Raw genomic sequence first — 16,232 nt, forward strand, 5'->3', positions numbered from 1 at the left:
CTTAATGCAAAGTTTTTCAGTGATGATGTATTTTTCATTTAGGTGGTTCTTACATATGCTTTTATTCTTATTTTAAGTGGAATTTCTTTTTCTCAGATATTTTTGAAATGTTTATTGCTGATATATAGGAAAGTAGACTAAAATCTATCACTTGACTGATTTCTAATTTTTGAGTATCTTTTTAATCATATTTCCCAGAGTGAATTAAGAATGTTTTCTAAACTTTAAAGTAAAAATCATAAAGAACAAGACTAATAGATGCATACACTTAAGAAAAAAGAGAAGGAGAGACATTTTTGCCCTACTAAGTTAGAAAAGAGAAAATGAGATGGAGAGCCAGAATGAAACACCTAATGTAGTCACCAAGGTGTTAGTGGAATAGAAATTCGCTGCCAAAAAGAAGATACCCCGGAAAAACTCTTTAAGAGATTTACTGAATGCATATCGAAAGTCTTAAAAATACTAATATCCTACAATTCAATAATTCTACTTTTTACAACTGGCTAAGAAAACATAAGGTGCCAGAAATCTTTATATGCAAACACTCAAACTATATGCACGCTTTTTAATACCAAAAAATGAAAAAAAAACAAAAAACAAAAAACAAAATATACCAAAATGGGAGAATTTTACTTTGTAACAACTCTATTTTTGCCAGCTTACTCATTTTATGAAATAACCTAAACTTAATAATCCTCCTCTTGGACAATTCACTGATCCTATCAACTTTTCACTGTCCCCCACTCTGATGTGCTCTCTTCCCTCTTTACAAAGTTTAATTTCCAATCATCATAGATCATCCCTTGCCTTTATCCTCCCCTTTGCCCACTCTCCCTTAGGAGTTAGCACATTTGTCTGGTAAAACAACTACTGAGTCAACATACTGACAACTCTGTGTCTGCACCTATGCTGGTAAATATGACTGAAGAAAAATAAAAACCATGATGTTTATTTAAATTAACCATCACTAAATTCAGTTGGACTCTTATTTATTTCCTTAGTCTGTTCCTTCTCTCACCCTCTCAGATCACTGTTTCCTACTTGGCACCTCTTTCTTCAAACCAGCAACCCTCCACCCCACTGTCACTCTCAGTTGATAATCTTATTTCTAATTTCACTAAAATAATCGAAGCAATAACAGAACTTTGCAAACTCCCACAACCACATCCTACATCTTACCTACATTTTCCCCATATATTTTAGATTCTCTCATTATTGTGGATTAACTATCCATGTTAGTAGACCAAATCTCCTACCTATTAGCTAAATCCTAAACCCTGATGACTCCAGCAATTACCCCTGAATTCGCCCGTCATGAATTTTTCCTACTCGGTTATCACCATAAAAATGTGGTTATTTCTCCCATCTTAACAAAAAGTAAAGAAAAACCAAAATTTCCTCAATGTCGTGACCCTCTCTCTAAGCTCCTGTCCCATTTCTCTCTTCTTTATAGCAAATCTCTGAAAGGTATCGATACTCCCTATCTCCAATTTTTTCTTGTTTCATTCAAATTTTAGTTCTCACCACTTCTCTGCTCTTTTCCAGTTTATCTCCATGTTGATAAATTCATTTGTTTCTCCATTTCCAGCTCACAAGAATACTCCTTAGCATTGACACAGTAAAATCATTCTTTTTGAAACACTCTTTTCTCTTCGCTTTTAGGATACTATACCTCCCTAGTTTTCTCCAGCTTTGCTCTTATCTTTCAACTTAAATGTTGGCTTACTCTCAGGCTCAGCTCTTGAACTCTCTTCTCTATTTCATTTACACTCATCCCCCAGGTAATCTCATCCACTCTCATGGCTTTTACTGTCATCATTCTGTCAATAACTGCAAAATTCATATTTTAAGTCTGTCCTCTCTTAAATTCAACTCTGAATATTCAAGGCTCTACTTGAATATCTCGTAGGCTTCTGATACTTAAAATATCTCAAATTGGGCTCCTGATATTCGTCCCCAAACCAGATCCTCCTGTAGATTTCTCCATCTCAAGTAGTGGAAACTCCATTTTTCTACATACTAAAGCCAAAATGCTCACTTCCTAACCCTCTCACACCTCCACAATCAACTTGTCAGCTTTATCTTTAAAATCTATTCAGAAAACAATCACTTCTTACCAAGTCAGTACAAGCCACCATCATCTCTTCCCTGCAGTACTTCATCAGCCTCTACTTAGTTTTCCTGTCCCCTGCAATCTACTCCCAACACAGCAGCCAGAGGGATCCAATGAAAACTTCAGTCAGATCTTCTCTTCCTCCACTAATACCCCAAATGGTTCTCCAAATTAAAAGCCAAAGTATTCACATGTTCAACAACCTACACTATCTGCATTGCACAACGTCTTACCTCCTGTCACTTTCCTCATCATGCATATTGTCCCATCCACCATGGTCTCCTTATTATTCCTCATGGGGTACAGTCCTGACCAGATTCTGCTCTCCTTCAAGATACCTATATATCTAGCTCTCTCACTTCCTTCAGATCTTTATTCAAAAATAATTTGGTCAACTTCTCTAAATTTTTAATCCAAAAACTACCATTTTATTCTCCCTTACCTGAGGGGTTTTTTTTTCCTCCATTTAACACTTAACATCTAAAATATTACATATTTTACTTTTTTGTTTATTGTCTGACTTCCATACTAGAATGCAAGCTCCATGAGCACATAAATTGGTATATATCAGAAACACATATCTAGTGCCTGGAACACTGCTTGGACATGTAGTAGGACCTGCAAGTATCTTTTAAATGGATGACTTCTTGAATAAATCCCTTTGGATATTATTACATAGCCATTAGTTTTTTAATGAAAAGTTTGTGATGCTACAGAAAACTGGGCATTCAAATCCTTCTCATATCACAATGCATTAAGTCTCTTTTGGAAAGCAGCACAGTGCATACACTGAGGAATATATATGGGTCTTAGTAAAACATAAATCAGAATTTAAATCCTTGACTTTCACCATTTCCTAGCAATGTGACCACTACCATATTTTTGAGCTTACTGAAGCTCAAAAAGATGAGTTAAGAACCCTCTCATGAGGTTATCAGAAGAGTAAAAGTAGATGATGCCTGTAAAGGACCTTTTACATATTAAGTGTTAAATAAATGTGTCATTACTATAACACTTCACACTGACTGTTAAATATAATTCCTGGGTAATTCAGATAACATTTATTTTTTTATGCCAAGCAGTGAATACACAGTGTTTTTACATTATTCTCTGTTTTCCAGCATATCTAGAATACTTCATAATTTAACTTCTGGCTAAAAACCAGTCAGAATCTCTAACTCCTCCTATTTGTAGGGCTTAAAACTCTATGTTCCTAAAGCACAAAATTTAAATATGAATATTAGATTATTAATTCATATGTCAGTCTTAAATAGAGTGAGGGAATAAAGGTTTTTCTTTTTTAAAGATTTGTGAGGTACCCTAATATAAGCTAGAATTTTAATATTTCTTACCTCCTCCCCCTCAGGTGGAACATCAATAGATTGGAAGAAGATACTGATAAAGCTGTTTCTATTAACAAAAAATTTCACACAATAAAATGTAAGATTCTCCATATGAAACCATTATTAACAAAATCTTTCTATAATACTTCGAGAGGGGGTAGAAAATACTTAAAAGTTACATTTTCATCAGAGAGCTTCCAGATACAACTCTAATAATAAAAAGTTAACAACCCCAAGGTCTTAGAATTTAAAAAAAAAAAAAAAAAGGAAACCTTAACACATCAATGGCTGATTTTTTTACTTCCGTATCAAAACATCAAATAATTTGATGATCATATACTATTTGCTTGTGTAAAAAACAGTGTAAGATTCTCTCCGAAGGCTTTTGAGGAGGACCAAGGCAAGAAAGCACTAGTTTAAGAGAACTCATTTATTTGCACAAGGGACCTTGGGGGGAAGGGAAAAGGGAATGATTAAGTAAGTGGCACATCCCTTTGGAGAGAAAGGCTCAAATAATACATGGATAACTAACTGTAAATGAGATGGTCATCTGATTATGACTGAGATGAGTTGCCAGGTTCAAGTAAAACATCAGAGACTCAAGCTTATATAAAGTAAAACAAAAAGTAGAGTACAAAAATTATTGTGGCTTTGTCCTTTGGGGGGCAGGAGTGAAGAAAGCGATGAGAATGGTACAAGAGTAAGAAAAAAAACAACATGGAAACAAAATTTTATAAAAGAACAAACTACCTGACATCAACAGACTTTATTTATCCAATTTGTTGACTAACTTTTTGAACTTTCATTTTCCCCCACCGAGATTCTTCTCTATAAATACTTATGCCATCTGTTTTTCCCTAAGACACATGGAGCTGGCATTCAAAAGTATTCTGTGAGGTATATGAACTATAAAACTTCCCCGAAAACTCAAGTTTGAAAAAAAATTCAAATACAAGATAAACTGTGCTAAAGATCTTTCTGAAAAGGCCTTGGTATTACTACTATTCATGCCATTTAAGTTTAGAAGAAATTTCTTTAAGAGCAAAGATGGTTCAGGGGCGCCTGGGTGGCTCAGTCGGTTGAGCGTCCGACTTCAGCTCAGGTCACCATCTCACGGTTCGTGAGTTCGAGCCCCGCGTTAGGCTCTGGGCTGATGGCTCAGAGCCTGGAGCCTGCTTCCGATTCTGTGTCTCCCTCTCTCTCTGCCCCTCCCCCATTCATGCTCTGTCTCTCTCTGTCTCAAAAATAAATAAACATTAAAAAAAAATTTATAAAAAAAAAGAGCAAAGATGGTTCATAGATCTGTGATTTTTTTTTTTTGCAATCACATAGCATGGTGAAATGAACAGGATGGCTTCCCATCCTCAGATTCTTGATTTGCAGTTCCGAATATTCGTGGTGTGCGATAACCCATACTCTCTCCCCACTCATCAGGATGACGTACTTTTCCACTTTCAGTAGGTTGAAGTGGAGGGTATGATTTAATATTACTCTTACTCATGGTACCTAAAAGAAAAGCAAATGGTAGAGCAGCAGTTGGGTGACAGAATTTTTTAAAAGGAGGGAAAAACATCCACACAGGTCTTTTCCTTCTCTCTCTCAAAAATGTAGAAGTATCTATTTCCAATTGACAGGGAATACTGATAGAAATGAAAATAAAACACCTAGAAAAGGGAGACAGATGAGAAAGAGGTCACAAAGAAAAATAGGAGTGGTTGTCTCCAAAGAGGCTTTTGAGGAGGACCATGGCCAAGAAAGAATGCCAATTTAATAGAACTCATTCCCTTAATTGTAAAAAGGGCCTGTGGAATGTGAGTAATGAAGTGGTATTTTACAGCAAAGGTGAATTAAGACATGGCTAATTAAGTATAAGTAAGGTGATTAATCATCTAATGCCTTGCCAGGTCTAAATCAAAACTCAGACACATTAAAAGAGTTAAAAAAAAAAAAGGTGGGGACACTCACAAAACTTATTTTATTTGCATGTACGTGTGTGTGTGTTAAGGGGGAGAATATAGACACATAAGAAATTGGATCAGTGAGTCACTGAGTTCCTTCATTAACTCATGCTTCTTACTCATTATCCCCATCCTAAAATATCAGCATAAAGCCAATACAACTATCCTTAACTCCCAGCTCAAACAACGCCAAAGATCCTCAGCTTAAGAATTTCTAGCCTAAAGGGGGGACAAATAAGAATTTTAAGGTATATATAGGATTATATATCCCTTAAGTTGGCAATCTACCTATTTCTGTGGAAAGTTCAAAAGTATAACCTTGGCTTACAGATGAGAAAATTCAATTAGCCCAAATTTCCCGCAGCTCTAAGGCAGCCATAATTAGTTCTGGTGCAACGAGTTTGATCTACCTTAGACTACACTACTGTTAATCTATGCATGTTATGGAATAACTTCTCTGCAATTTTTTAAAATATGCTTAAATGGAGTGATAATTATCTTCCCCACAGAAGTATTTTCTCCTGGTGGCCCATCAACAAATCTGGAAATAAAGCTGCTCTCACACTAGAATGAAAACCCCTTGTTACATTATTCTGGTTTTTGAAAGGTTCATTTTTAACTATAATCTAGTGGGATGGTAAATCAATTTACCAGTAAGTCAATATAAACACTATTGCTAAATTTGCTCCAGAAAATAAATATATCAAATATATCAACATAACCAATATATAGATATATATAGATATATATATACATAGATATATATATATAAAACACTGACTTCAATAAATTTATGTTTCGTACTTTTAAAAGTCCTGAGATGCTTACTTTAATTTCAACTTGCTCTTCCATTTCTTTAGTTTTTATTGTAGTATATTCCTTTTCAAGCCTATGAAGGAAAAAAAACAAATAAAGGTATGTTTTCACTCCCATATAGTTACTAAATTAAAAAGTTTTAAACCACATATTAACACAAAATATAATTCACTAGGTTCCCCCAACTTGTAGCTTGAGATACTTCATTTTAGAAAAATCATCTGAATAGTTACATGGATTCCTACCAAAAAAAGTTACTTTACAAATAACAAAAAATGAGACCCACACAAAAATGAACTTTAGAAAGTGATATATACAATGCACCAAAGAAGTGAGTTTACAGATTATATTCTAAACTGAACAGTCCTAAACTTATTAAAAGAACTGTCAGTCTTCCTCAAATTAAAATATACTGGTAGAGTTCAATTGGAATTTAACCAAAACAAGTACAAAAAGTGACTGTAAAAAACTTATAATGGGGAAAACAAACAACTCTTCTTAACAAAAGGATTCGTAAACATATAAAGAATGAGGTGAATATAAAAGTCACCACTAGAATTTCACAGCAACCCTCACAGGCAAGAAAAATCAATGGACACCAAAATTAGTGGGTAAAAGTTTAAGCATAGACTCAAAGTATCTCTCTCAGAATATTTAGAAATGACAAGGGGAAAAACAGTAAATTTGTAGTATAGTATCCTAGTAGACAGCACCTAAACCAACTGATTAACGTTAACACCACCAATGATACATACTGACATCTTGCACCCCGTTAAGATGTATCAAGAACAGTACCTCACCTCTATGATATCCTTCCAAAGAATGCATATCCTCAATCTAATCAAGAGAAATCATCAAACAAACTAAAACCAACAAACCACTGAACACCTCACTTCCGAAGTATCAAGGTCATGAGGGGCACCTGGGTGGATCAGCCAGTTAAGTGTCCAAAATAAGCTCAGGTCATGATCTCACAGTTCGTGAGTTCAAGCCCCATGTCAGACTCTGTGCTGATAGCTCAGAGCCTGGAACTTGCTTCGGATTCTGTGTCCCTCTCTCTCTGCCCCTCCCCTGCTTGTGCTGTTTCTCTCTCAAAAACAAAACATTAAGGGGCACCTAGGTGGCTGGGTTGGTTAAGTATCCAACTTCGGCCCAGGTCATGATCTCATGGTCCATGAGGTCGATCCCACAATGGGTTCTGTGCTAACACCTCAGAGCTTGGAGCCTGCTTCAGATTCTGTATCTCCCTCTCTGTCTGCCCTCTCCCATTTGCACTCTCTCTCTCTCTCAAAAATAAACATTAAAAAAAAATTTTTTTTTAAGTATCAAAGTCACAAAAGATAAAGACTGAAGAAGTATCACTAATTGTAGGAGAGTAAGACAAAACAAACACTAGAACAAACAATCCTAAAATTTTTATAGAACCACAAAAGACCCCGAATAGCCAACACAATCAGAAAAAAGAAAACCAAAGCTGGAGGCATCACAATCCCAGACTTCAAGCTGTATTACAAAGCTGTAATCATCAAGACAGTATGGTACTGGCACAAGAACAGACACTCAGATCAATGGAACAGAACAGAGAACCCACAAATGGACCCACAAACATATGGCCAACTAATCTTTCACAAAGCAGGAAAGAATATCCAATGGAATAAAGACAGTCTCTTCAGCAAGTGGTGATGGGAAAACTGGACAGCAACATGCAGAAAAATGAACCTGGACCACTTTCTTACACCATACACAAAAATAAACTCAAAATGGATGAAAGACCTAATAATGTAAGACAGGAAGCCATCAAAATGCTTGAGGAGAAAGCAGGCAAAAACCTCTTTGACCACAGCAACAGCAACTTCTTACTCAACACATCTCCAGAGGCAAGGGAAACAAAAGCAAAAATTAACTACTTGGACCTCATCAAAATAAAAAGCTTCTGCACAGCGAAGGAAACTACCAGCAGAACTAAAAGGCAACTGACAGAATGGGAGAAGATATCTGCAAACGACATATCAGATAAAGGGTTAGTATCTAAAATCTATAAATAACTTATTAAACTCAACACCAAAAAAACAATCCAGTGAAATGGGCAGAAGACATGAATAGACACTTCTACAAAGAAGACATCCAGATGGCCAACCAACACATGAAAAAATGCTTAACTTCACTCATCATCCGGGATATACAAAGCAAAACCACAAAGAGATACCACCTTACACCTGTCAGAATGGCTAACATTAACAACTGAGGCAACAACAGATCTTGGCGAGGATGTGGATAAAGAGGATCTCTTTTGCACTGCTGGTGGGAATGCAAACTGATGCGGCCACTCTGGAAAACAGTCTGGAGGTTCCTCAAAAAACTAAAACTAGAACTACCTTACAACACAGCGATTGTACACTAGGTATTTATCCACAGGATACAGGTGTGCTGTCTCAAAGGGACACATGCACCCCAATGTTTACAGCAACACTATCAACAATAGCCAAAGTATGGAAAGAGCCCAAATGTCCATCGAAGGATGAATGGATAAAGAAGTTGTGGTATATGTATACAATGGAGTATTACTCGGCAGTTAAAAAGAATGAAATCTTGCCATTTGCAACTACATGGATGGAACTGGAGGGTATTATGCTAAGTGAAATTAGAGAAAGACAAATATCATGACTTCACTCCTATGAGGACTTTACGATACAAAACAGATGAACATATGGGAAGGGAAGCAAAAATCATATAAAAACAGGGAGGGGGACAAAACTTAAGAGACTCTTAAATATAGCAAACAGAGGGTTGCTGGAGGGGTTGTGGGAGGACGAATGGGCTAAATGGGGAAGGAGCATTAAGGAATCTACTCCTGAAATCATATTGCACCATATGCTAACTAACTTGGATGTAAATTTAAAAATTATTAACTAAAAAAAAAAAAGAAAAAGAACAAGCAAATGCAATGTACTATTTTTGCAGCTCTGCTCTAAGTGTAAAATTATCTTTACAAGATGTATAGGCCATACAAAAATTACTCCAAGTTACTCTTAGGTCTTACTGTGGACCAAAAATGTTAATAACAAATTTAACCACTAGGTGCTGAGTGGCTCAGGTGGTTGAGAATCCTACTCTTACTTTCAGCCCAGGTCATGATCTCACGGTTTGTGAGTCTGAGCCCTACATCAAGCTCTGCATGGACACTGCAGAGCCTGCTTAGAATTCTCTCTCGGCCTCTACCCTCCTCACATTCTCTCTCTCAAAATAAACAAATAAACTTAAAAAAATTTTTTTAATAAAAAAATAAAACGTAACAAGTTTAACTACTCCTAATACTAACAAGACCAGGCCCCCAAAAACTTATATAACTACTGTCAAAAATCAAATTCTCCCTCAAAGGATAAAAAATCTATTATTTACTATAAAGTCTCATTTAACTTATAACTTTTTTTTTACTGTGATAAAATACACATAGCAAAATTTATCATCTTAACCATTTTTAATATACAGTTCAGTGATATTTAATATATTTATAATGTGCAACCAACACCACCATCATGTCCATAGTTTTTTTCATCTTATGAAACTGAAACTCTATACCCTTGAAACAATAAAATCCCATTCCTCCCTCTCACTAGGTCCTGGCAAAACCATTTTACATTGTCTCTATAAATTTGAAAATAGTAAGTATATCATATAAATGGAATCACACAGTATTTGTCCTATTGTGACTAGCTTATTTTACCCAGCATAATGTCCCCAAGTTTCATCTATATTATACCTGTGTTGAGAAACTTTTTATGTGCTTATTGATCATTTGTATTTCTTCTTTGGAGAAATGCCTACTCAAGACTTTTGCCAATTTTGAATCCAGTTGTTTTTTGCTTCTGAGGTTTAGGGGTTCTCTATACATTGTCGATATTAGTCCCTCATCAGACACATGATTTGCAAATATCTTCTCTCATTCTGTGGGTTGCCTTGTTAGTCTAGTGAGAGTGTCTTGGGATGTGCAAAATGTTTTAATTTTCTCAAAGGTCAATTTGTTTATCTTTTCTTTTGTTGCCCGAGACTTTGCTGTCAAATCCAAGAAGTCATTGTCAAATGTAATTCTAAGCTTTTGTCCAATGTTTTCATCTAAGAGTTTTATAGTTTCAATTCTTACATTTAAATCTTTGATCCATTTTGACTTTTTAAATTTTTTTTAAATATTTATCTTTGAGAAAGAGGGAGAGACAGAGCGCAAACAGGGTAGGGGAAGAGAGAGGGAGACATGAATCCAAAGCAGGCTCTAGGCTCAGAGCTGTAAGCACAGAGCCCAACACAGGGTTCAAACTCACAAACTGCAAAATCACAACCCAAGCAAAAGTCGGATGCTTAACCAACTGAACTTAACCCAGGCACCACAATCCATTTTGACATATTTTGTGTATGTTGTTAAATAAGGGTCCAACTTTATTTTTTGCATGTGGATATCCAGTTTTCCCAGTATCATTTGCTGAAGAGACAGTCCTTTCCCTAGGGAATGGTTTTAGCACCTTTGTCAAAAATCATTTGATCATATATGTGAGGGGCTATTTCTTGGAGCTCTTTGGTCTATACATCTGTCTTTATTTCAGTACCCTGTTTTGATTATGATAGCTTGGTAGTAAGCTTGGAAATCAGGAAGCATGAGCCCTCACTTTGTAGTCCTTTTTAAGATGGTTTTAGCTATTTGGGTTCTTTCAGTTTATTTATGAATTTTAGGATGGAGTTTTCTATTTCTGCAAAAATATCATTGGGATTTTGAGAGGGACTGCACTGACTCTGTAGGTCACGTTGGGTAATACTGATGTGTTAACAATATTAAGTCTTCTAATCAATGAACATGGAATATGCTTCCATTTATTTATGTTCTCTTTCAGAAACATTCTGCTAGTTTTCATTACACACGTCTTTCACTTCCTTGGTTAATTCTTAAATATTTTAGTCTTGGGAAAAAAAGAAAAGAGGGAAACAAACCACAAAAGACTCTTAATGATAGAGAACAAACTCGGGGTTGACAGAGGGAGGTGCATGGGAGATGTGCTAGATGGGTGAAGGGTACTAAGGAAGGCACTTGTGTTCAGCTCTGGGTGTTGTATCTAAGTGATGAATTACTGAATTCTACTCCTGAAACCATAATTGCACTGAATGTTAACTAAAATATAAATTTCTTTAAAAAGGGTGAAAGAAATATTTTATGATTTTTGATGCTATTGCAAATGGAATAATTTTCTTAATTTCCTTCTAAGTTGTTCATTGCTAATGTACAGAAATGCAACTAATTTTGTTTACTGCTAGTTAGTTGCATGTGTTTATCAGCTCTGGGTTTTTTTGTTTTGGTAGAAGAGTTTTTCTATATATAAGATCATGTTGTCTGTCAACAGATAATTTTACTTTTTCCTTTCCAATTTGGATGACTATTTCTTTTCCCCTTTATTTCTTTTGCTACTTCCAAAACTATGTTTAACAGAAATTGCAGTATCAAGGATCCTGATACTAGAAGAAAAACTTCTAGTCTTTCACCACTGAGTATGATGTTTGCTGTGGGTTTTTCATATATGGGAATGGCTTTTATTTTGTTGAGGTAGTTTCCTTGTATTCCCACTCTGTTATGTGTTTCTATCATGGTAGGATGTTGAGTTTTGTCAAAAACTACACTGATAAATTTTTGTATGTTGAACTATCCTTGCATTCCAGGAATAAAACCCATGTGACAGTGGTGTATAGTCCTTTTAGTATGTTGCTGAATTTGGTTTATTCAGTATTTTGTTGAGGACTTTTACACCAATGTTTACAAGGAATAATTACCCATAGTTTTCTTTTCATGTAGTACCTTTATCTGGTTTTGTTATCAGGTAATGCTGACCTCATAAAATGAGTTAGGAGGTATTCCCTCCTATTTTTTGAAAAAGTTTGAAAATATGTTAGTCCTTCTTTAAATGTGTAGTAGGGGCGCCTGGGTGGCTCAGTCAGTTAAGCGTCCAATTTCAACTCAGGTCATGATCTTGCAGTTCGTGGGTTCAAGCCCCATGTTGGGCTCTGTGCTGACAGCTCATAGCCTGGAGCCTGCTTTGGATTCATGTCTACCTCTCTCTCTGCTCCTCCCCCACTGTGCTCTGTCTCTCCCTCAAAAGTAAAATAACATTTAAAAAAAAAAGTGTAGTAGAATTCACCAGTTAAGCCAACAGGGTTTTCTTGTCCAGAGACTTTTGATTACTGATTCAATTACCTTACTAGTTATAGATCTACTCAGATTTTCCATTTCTTTCTGATTTAGTCTTTGTGCGTGTGTGTGTGTATTAGTCATAATCACTTTTTAAGATATTTTAAAAATTTTTTAAATTTTAACTCCAGTGTAGTTAACATACAGCATTATATTAGTTTTAGGTATACAATATCTACTCTTAAATTATATAGAAAACAGGATTTGGAATTACAAACAAAAATTACAGTAATACTAGCTTTTAGACTAGTAATTGTTCTTTTTTAAAGTATTAGCCTCTTAAATCATGTAGAAAACAAGTAGTAATAATCCACTGTTACAATAACAGCTTTTATAATTGCCCATGTGTTTACATTAACTGAGATCTTTATTTTTTGATACAACTTTGATTTACTGTCTAGTGTTCTTTACTTTCACACTGTAGGAATGAGCATTTCTTGCAAGGCAGGTCAATTGGTAATGAGCTCCCTCTGGCTTTGTCTGAAAACGTCTTGATTTTTCTTCACTTTTGAGGGATGGTTTTGCCAGATATAGGATTCTTGGTTGACAATTTATTTTATTTTTTTCTTTTAGCACTTTGACTACATTGGCCCATTATCTTTTGGCCTCAAAAGTTTATGATGAGACCTCTGCTTGCAGTCTTATTGACAAACCCTTGTATGTGGTGATTGGCTTCTCTTGTGCTTTCAAAATTTTCCCTTTTGCAAATGTGATTATGATGTGTCTCAGTGTGGGTCTCTTTGACTTCACTTTACTTGGAGTTCTTGAACCTTCTTAGATGTTTATACCCATGTCTTTCAAAAAATCTGGGAAATTTCCAGCCATTCTATCTTCAAATATTCTCTCTGCCCCTTTTTCTCTCTCTTCTTCTGGGACTCCCACAATGTGTATGTTGGTACCCTTCATGATTTCCCACAGGCCTCCTATGCTCTGTTCACTTTTCTTTGATCTTTTATCTTTTTGTTCCTCAGATACAGTAATTTTCAATATTCTACCTTCAAGTTCACTTATGCTTCTGCCTGCTCAAATCTGCCTCTCAATCACTCTTTTTCATTTTAGTTCCTGGACCTTTCAGATCTAGAGGGTTTTTTTTTGTTTGTTTGTTTGTTTCTTTTTAGGTCTTCTATCTCTTTATTGACATTTCCATTTTGTTCACACATCTTTTTCTTGGTTTTCCCCACATCTAACTTCAGTTTTTTAAGCATCTTTTAAAATCTCTGTCTACTACATCTGCCATCAAGTCTTTCAGATATAGTTTCTATTTATAGCTGACCCTTGAATAACATGAGGATCAGAAGTGCTGTCACCCTTGTGCAGTTAAAAATCTATGTGTAACTTCTGACTCTGCAAAAACTTTACTAGTGTTGACTGGAACCCTTCCTGACAGCATAATGAACATATATTTTGTGTGTGTGTGTGTGTGTATATATATATATATATATATATATATAATAATCTTACAATGAAGGTAGCTGCAGAAAAGAAAATGTTATTAAGAAAACTATAAGAGAAAATACATTCAGTACTGTATTGCATTTATCAAAAACAATCTGCATGTAAGTCAATGAGCACAGTTCAAACCCGTGTTGTTAAAGGGTCAACTTCTCCTCCCCTCCCCCACCTTTGGCCATACTTTCTCTTTTTTTCATATGCCTTGTGATTTTTGTTAAAAACTAGATATTAGTTTTTCTAGTTAAAAACTAGAAATTACTAGAATCTAGTAATGTGGTAACTCTGGAAATCACATTCTCTCCCTCTCCCAGAGTCTGCTATTTTTCATTATTGGTTTTGTCCTTTTGACTGTTATAGGCTGTCTTTTTGCTAATGATCAACCTGAGCTGTAAAGTGTCCTAGGACCTTTCTGAGCCTTTGCCTGAGCACACACAATCACTTTCTAATTTCCCCCATATATGCAGTTGTTTTTCGGTGTCCTAGTCTTTCCTGTCTGGCTCCCAAAAGGGGAAAAAAAGGAAAAAAAAAAAAAGGGAAGAGAAGGATGACAGCCCTTTAAATCTCTTGGCTGCAATTTCAGCTGGAGGAAGAGAAGACTTGCAACAATGGAAAGCAGTGTAACAACAATGGGGAGAGGTATAACACCAATGACTGCTCACTTCCTTGTACCTGTGATCAGAAACAGAACAGCAACCAGCAATCAGAACACACAGATCCCTAGTATCTGGAAGACAAGGTCATTTTTGTCCACCCTGGTTCCCCCAAGTTGCATGCAGGTGCTCCAGGAATAGAAACACAGCTGCATGCCATGTGGCTGAAGGGTGGAAGATGATACCAAGGGTGTTAATGTGCTAAAAGTTGAAAGTGACCAAACTGAGCACAATTCACCATCCAACCCTTCCCCTAGAAGTTACAAACCTTCAATAAACCCTAGAGTTCCAAAACAGTTATATCAGATTCTGCCACTGCAACTGTTGTCTAAATGGGAGACAGATTCCTGGTGTTTTCTATACTTCACCTTCCCACAATCCTCTGTCCACAGTTGTTTGTTTGTCCAAGTTGGAAAACTTGCCTAAGGTCATACTCTTGACTGCTACACTACCATGCCTCTTATTCTGGTATATCTAAAAGAATTTGATATCCAAAAGAATTCATAAAAAAGACTCAAGAGGTGCAAAAAGCTTTGATCAATGGCTTCACCGTTGAAGTAAGTTCACAGTTTTCACAAGTGCCTATTTTTAAGTGGGTATTTTGTTATATGTCAAGTGATAAATGTTATCGTTATTCACTCACGCTACTAAAACAAAACATTAGAAGTCATCATTTAACCCCAACACAGTCACTAAGCATGTTCAATTCAACCTCAACAATGCTCTAAAATACATTGTTCTACCTTCATCTGCATGGAGAGTGTTTTTTAATAAACTTTATTTTTGAGAAGAGTTTTAGATTTACAACATAACTGAGAAGAATATATAGTTCCCATATACCCTGTCCCTAGTTTCTCCTATGTTTAACATCTTATATTAATATAGTACATTTATAACAATTAATGAACTAATATTGATACATTGTTAACTAAAGTCAATACCATATTCAGATTTCTAAGTCTGTCTAATGTCCTTTTCCTATTCTAAGATCCCATTCGGGTATCACAGTATATTTAGTTATCGTGTCTTCTTTGGCTCCTCTTGGCTATGACAATTTTTCTGATTTTCCATGTTTTTGATGACCTTGATAATTTGAGGAGTACTGGTTGGGCATTTTGTAGAATATTCCTTAATTGGGATTTGTCTCAATTTTGTTCACAATTATATTGGGATTATGGGTTTGGAGCAAGAACACCACAGAAGTCAGTCCCATTTTCATCATATCGTATCAAGGGTATAAACTATCACCAGGATATCACTGTTGATTTTGACCTTGATCAGTTGGTCAAGCTGTGCTTATAAGATGTCTACAAAGATACTTCAAAGTAGCTACAGAGCTACTTTATTCCCCTTTTCCTGGCAGCATTTTTAGGCCTTCATAATAGCTTGCCTAAACTACTACAGGAACCTAGTAACTGTTCTCTCTACTGCCAGTTTCATAATTCAATCTTTTCTGTATACTATTACCAGGATGACATTTTTAAAATGTTGATTTGGATCATGCAACTCCCAGAGCTAAACTGCTTCAGTGTCTAGCCATTACATTCAGGTTACATTTCAAAGCTTACTAAAAGTAACCAGGGCTCTTGGGAGAAATTACTTGTTCCTGTGCAGGAGCAGGTAAGGCACAAGAGGAGTCTAGAGCGTTTTTTCTATCTTAAATAAGGATATTCTCAA

General features: G+C 35.7%; 1 protein-coding gene across 7 annotated transcripts in view; it reads right to left on the reverse strand.

Annotated features, from left to right (window-relative positions):
* EVI5 (ecotropic viral integration site 5) overlaps positions 1–16,232 on the reverse strand; it is a 248,898-nt gene that overhangs the window by 123,644 nt on the left and 109,022 nt on the right. For 6 of the 7 annotated variants that reach the window (XM_040470985.1, XM_040470988.1, XM_040470986.1 and 3 more), the window contains one exon: positions 6,219–6,303. In XM_040470985.1, coding sequence (XP_040326919.1) covers positions 6,219–6,303 — 85 coding nt within the window. The remainder of the gene's footprint in view (positions 1–6,218; positions 6,304–16,232) is intronic. The other variant, XM_040470984.1, reaches the window with a different exon arrangement.

The sequence above is a fragment of the Herpailurus yagouaroundi genome, unplaced genomic scaffold (genome assembly GCF_014898765.1).
Source record: "Herpailurus yagouaroundi ecotype Mexico unplaced genomic scaffold, PumYag 77, whole genome shotgun sequence".
In the NCBI taxonomy this organism is placed as follows: Eukaryota; Metazoa; Chordata; class Mammalia; order Carnivora; family Felidae; genus Herpailurus; species Herpailurus yagouaroundi.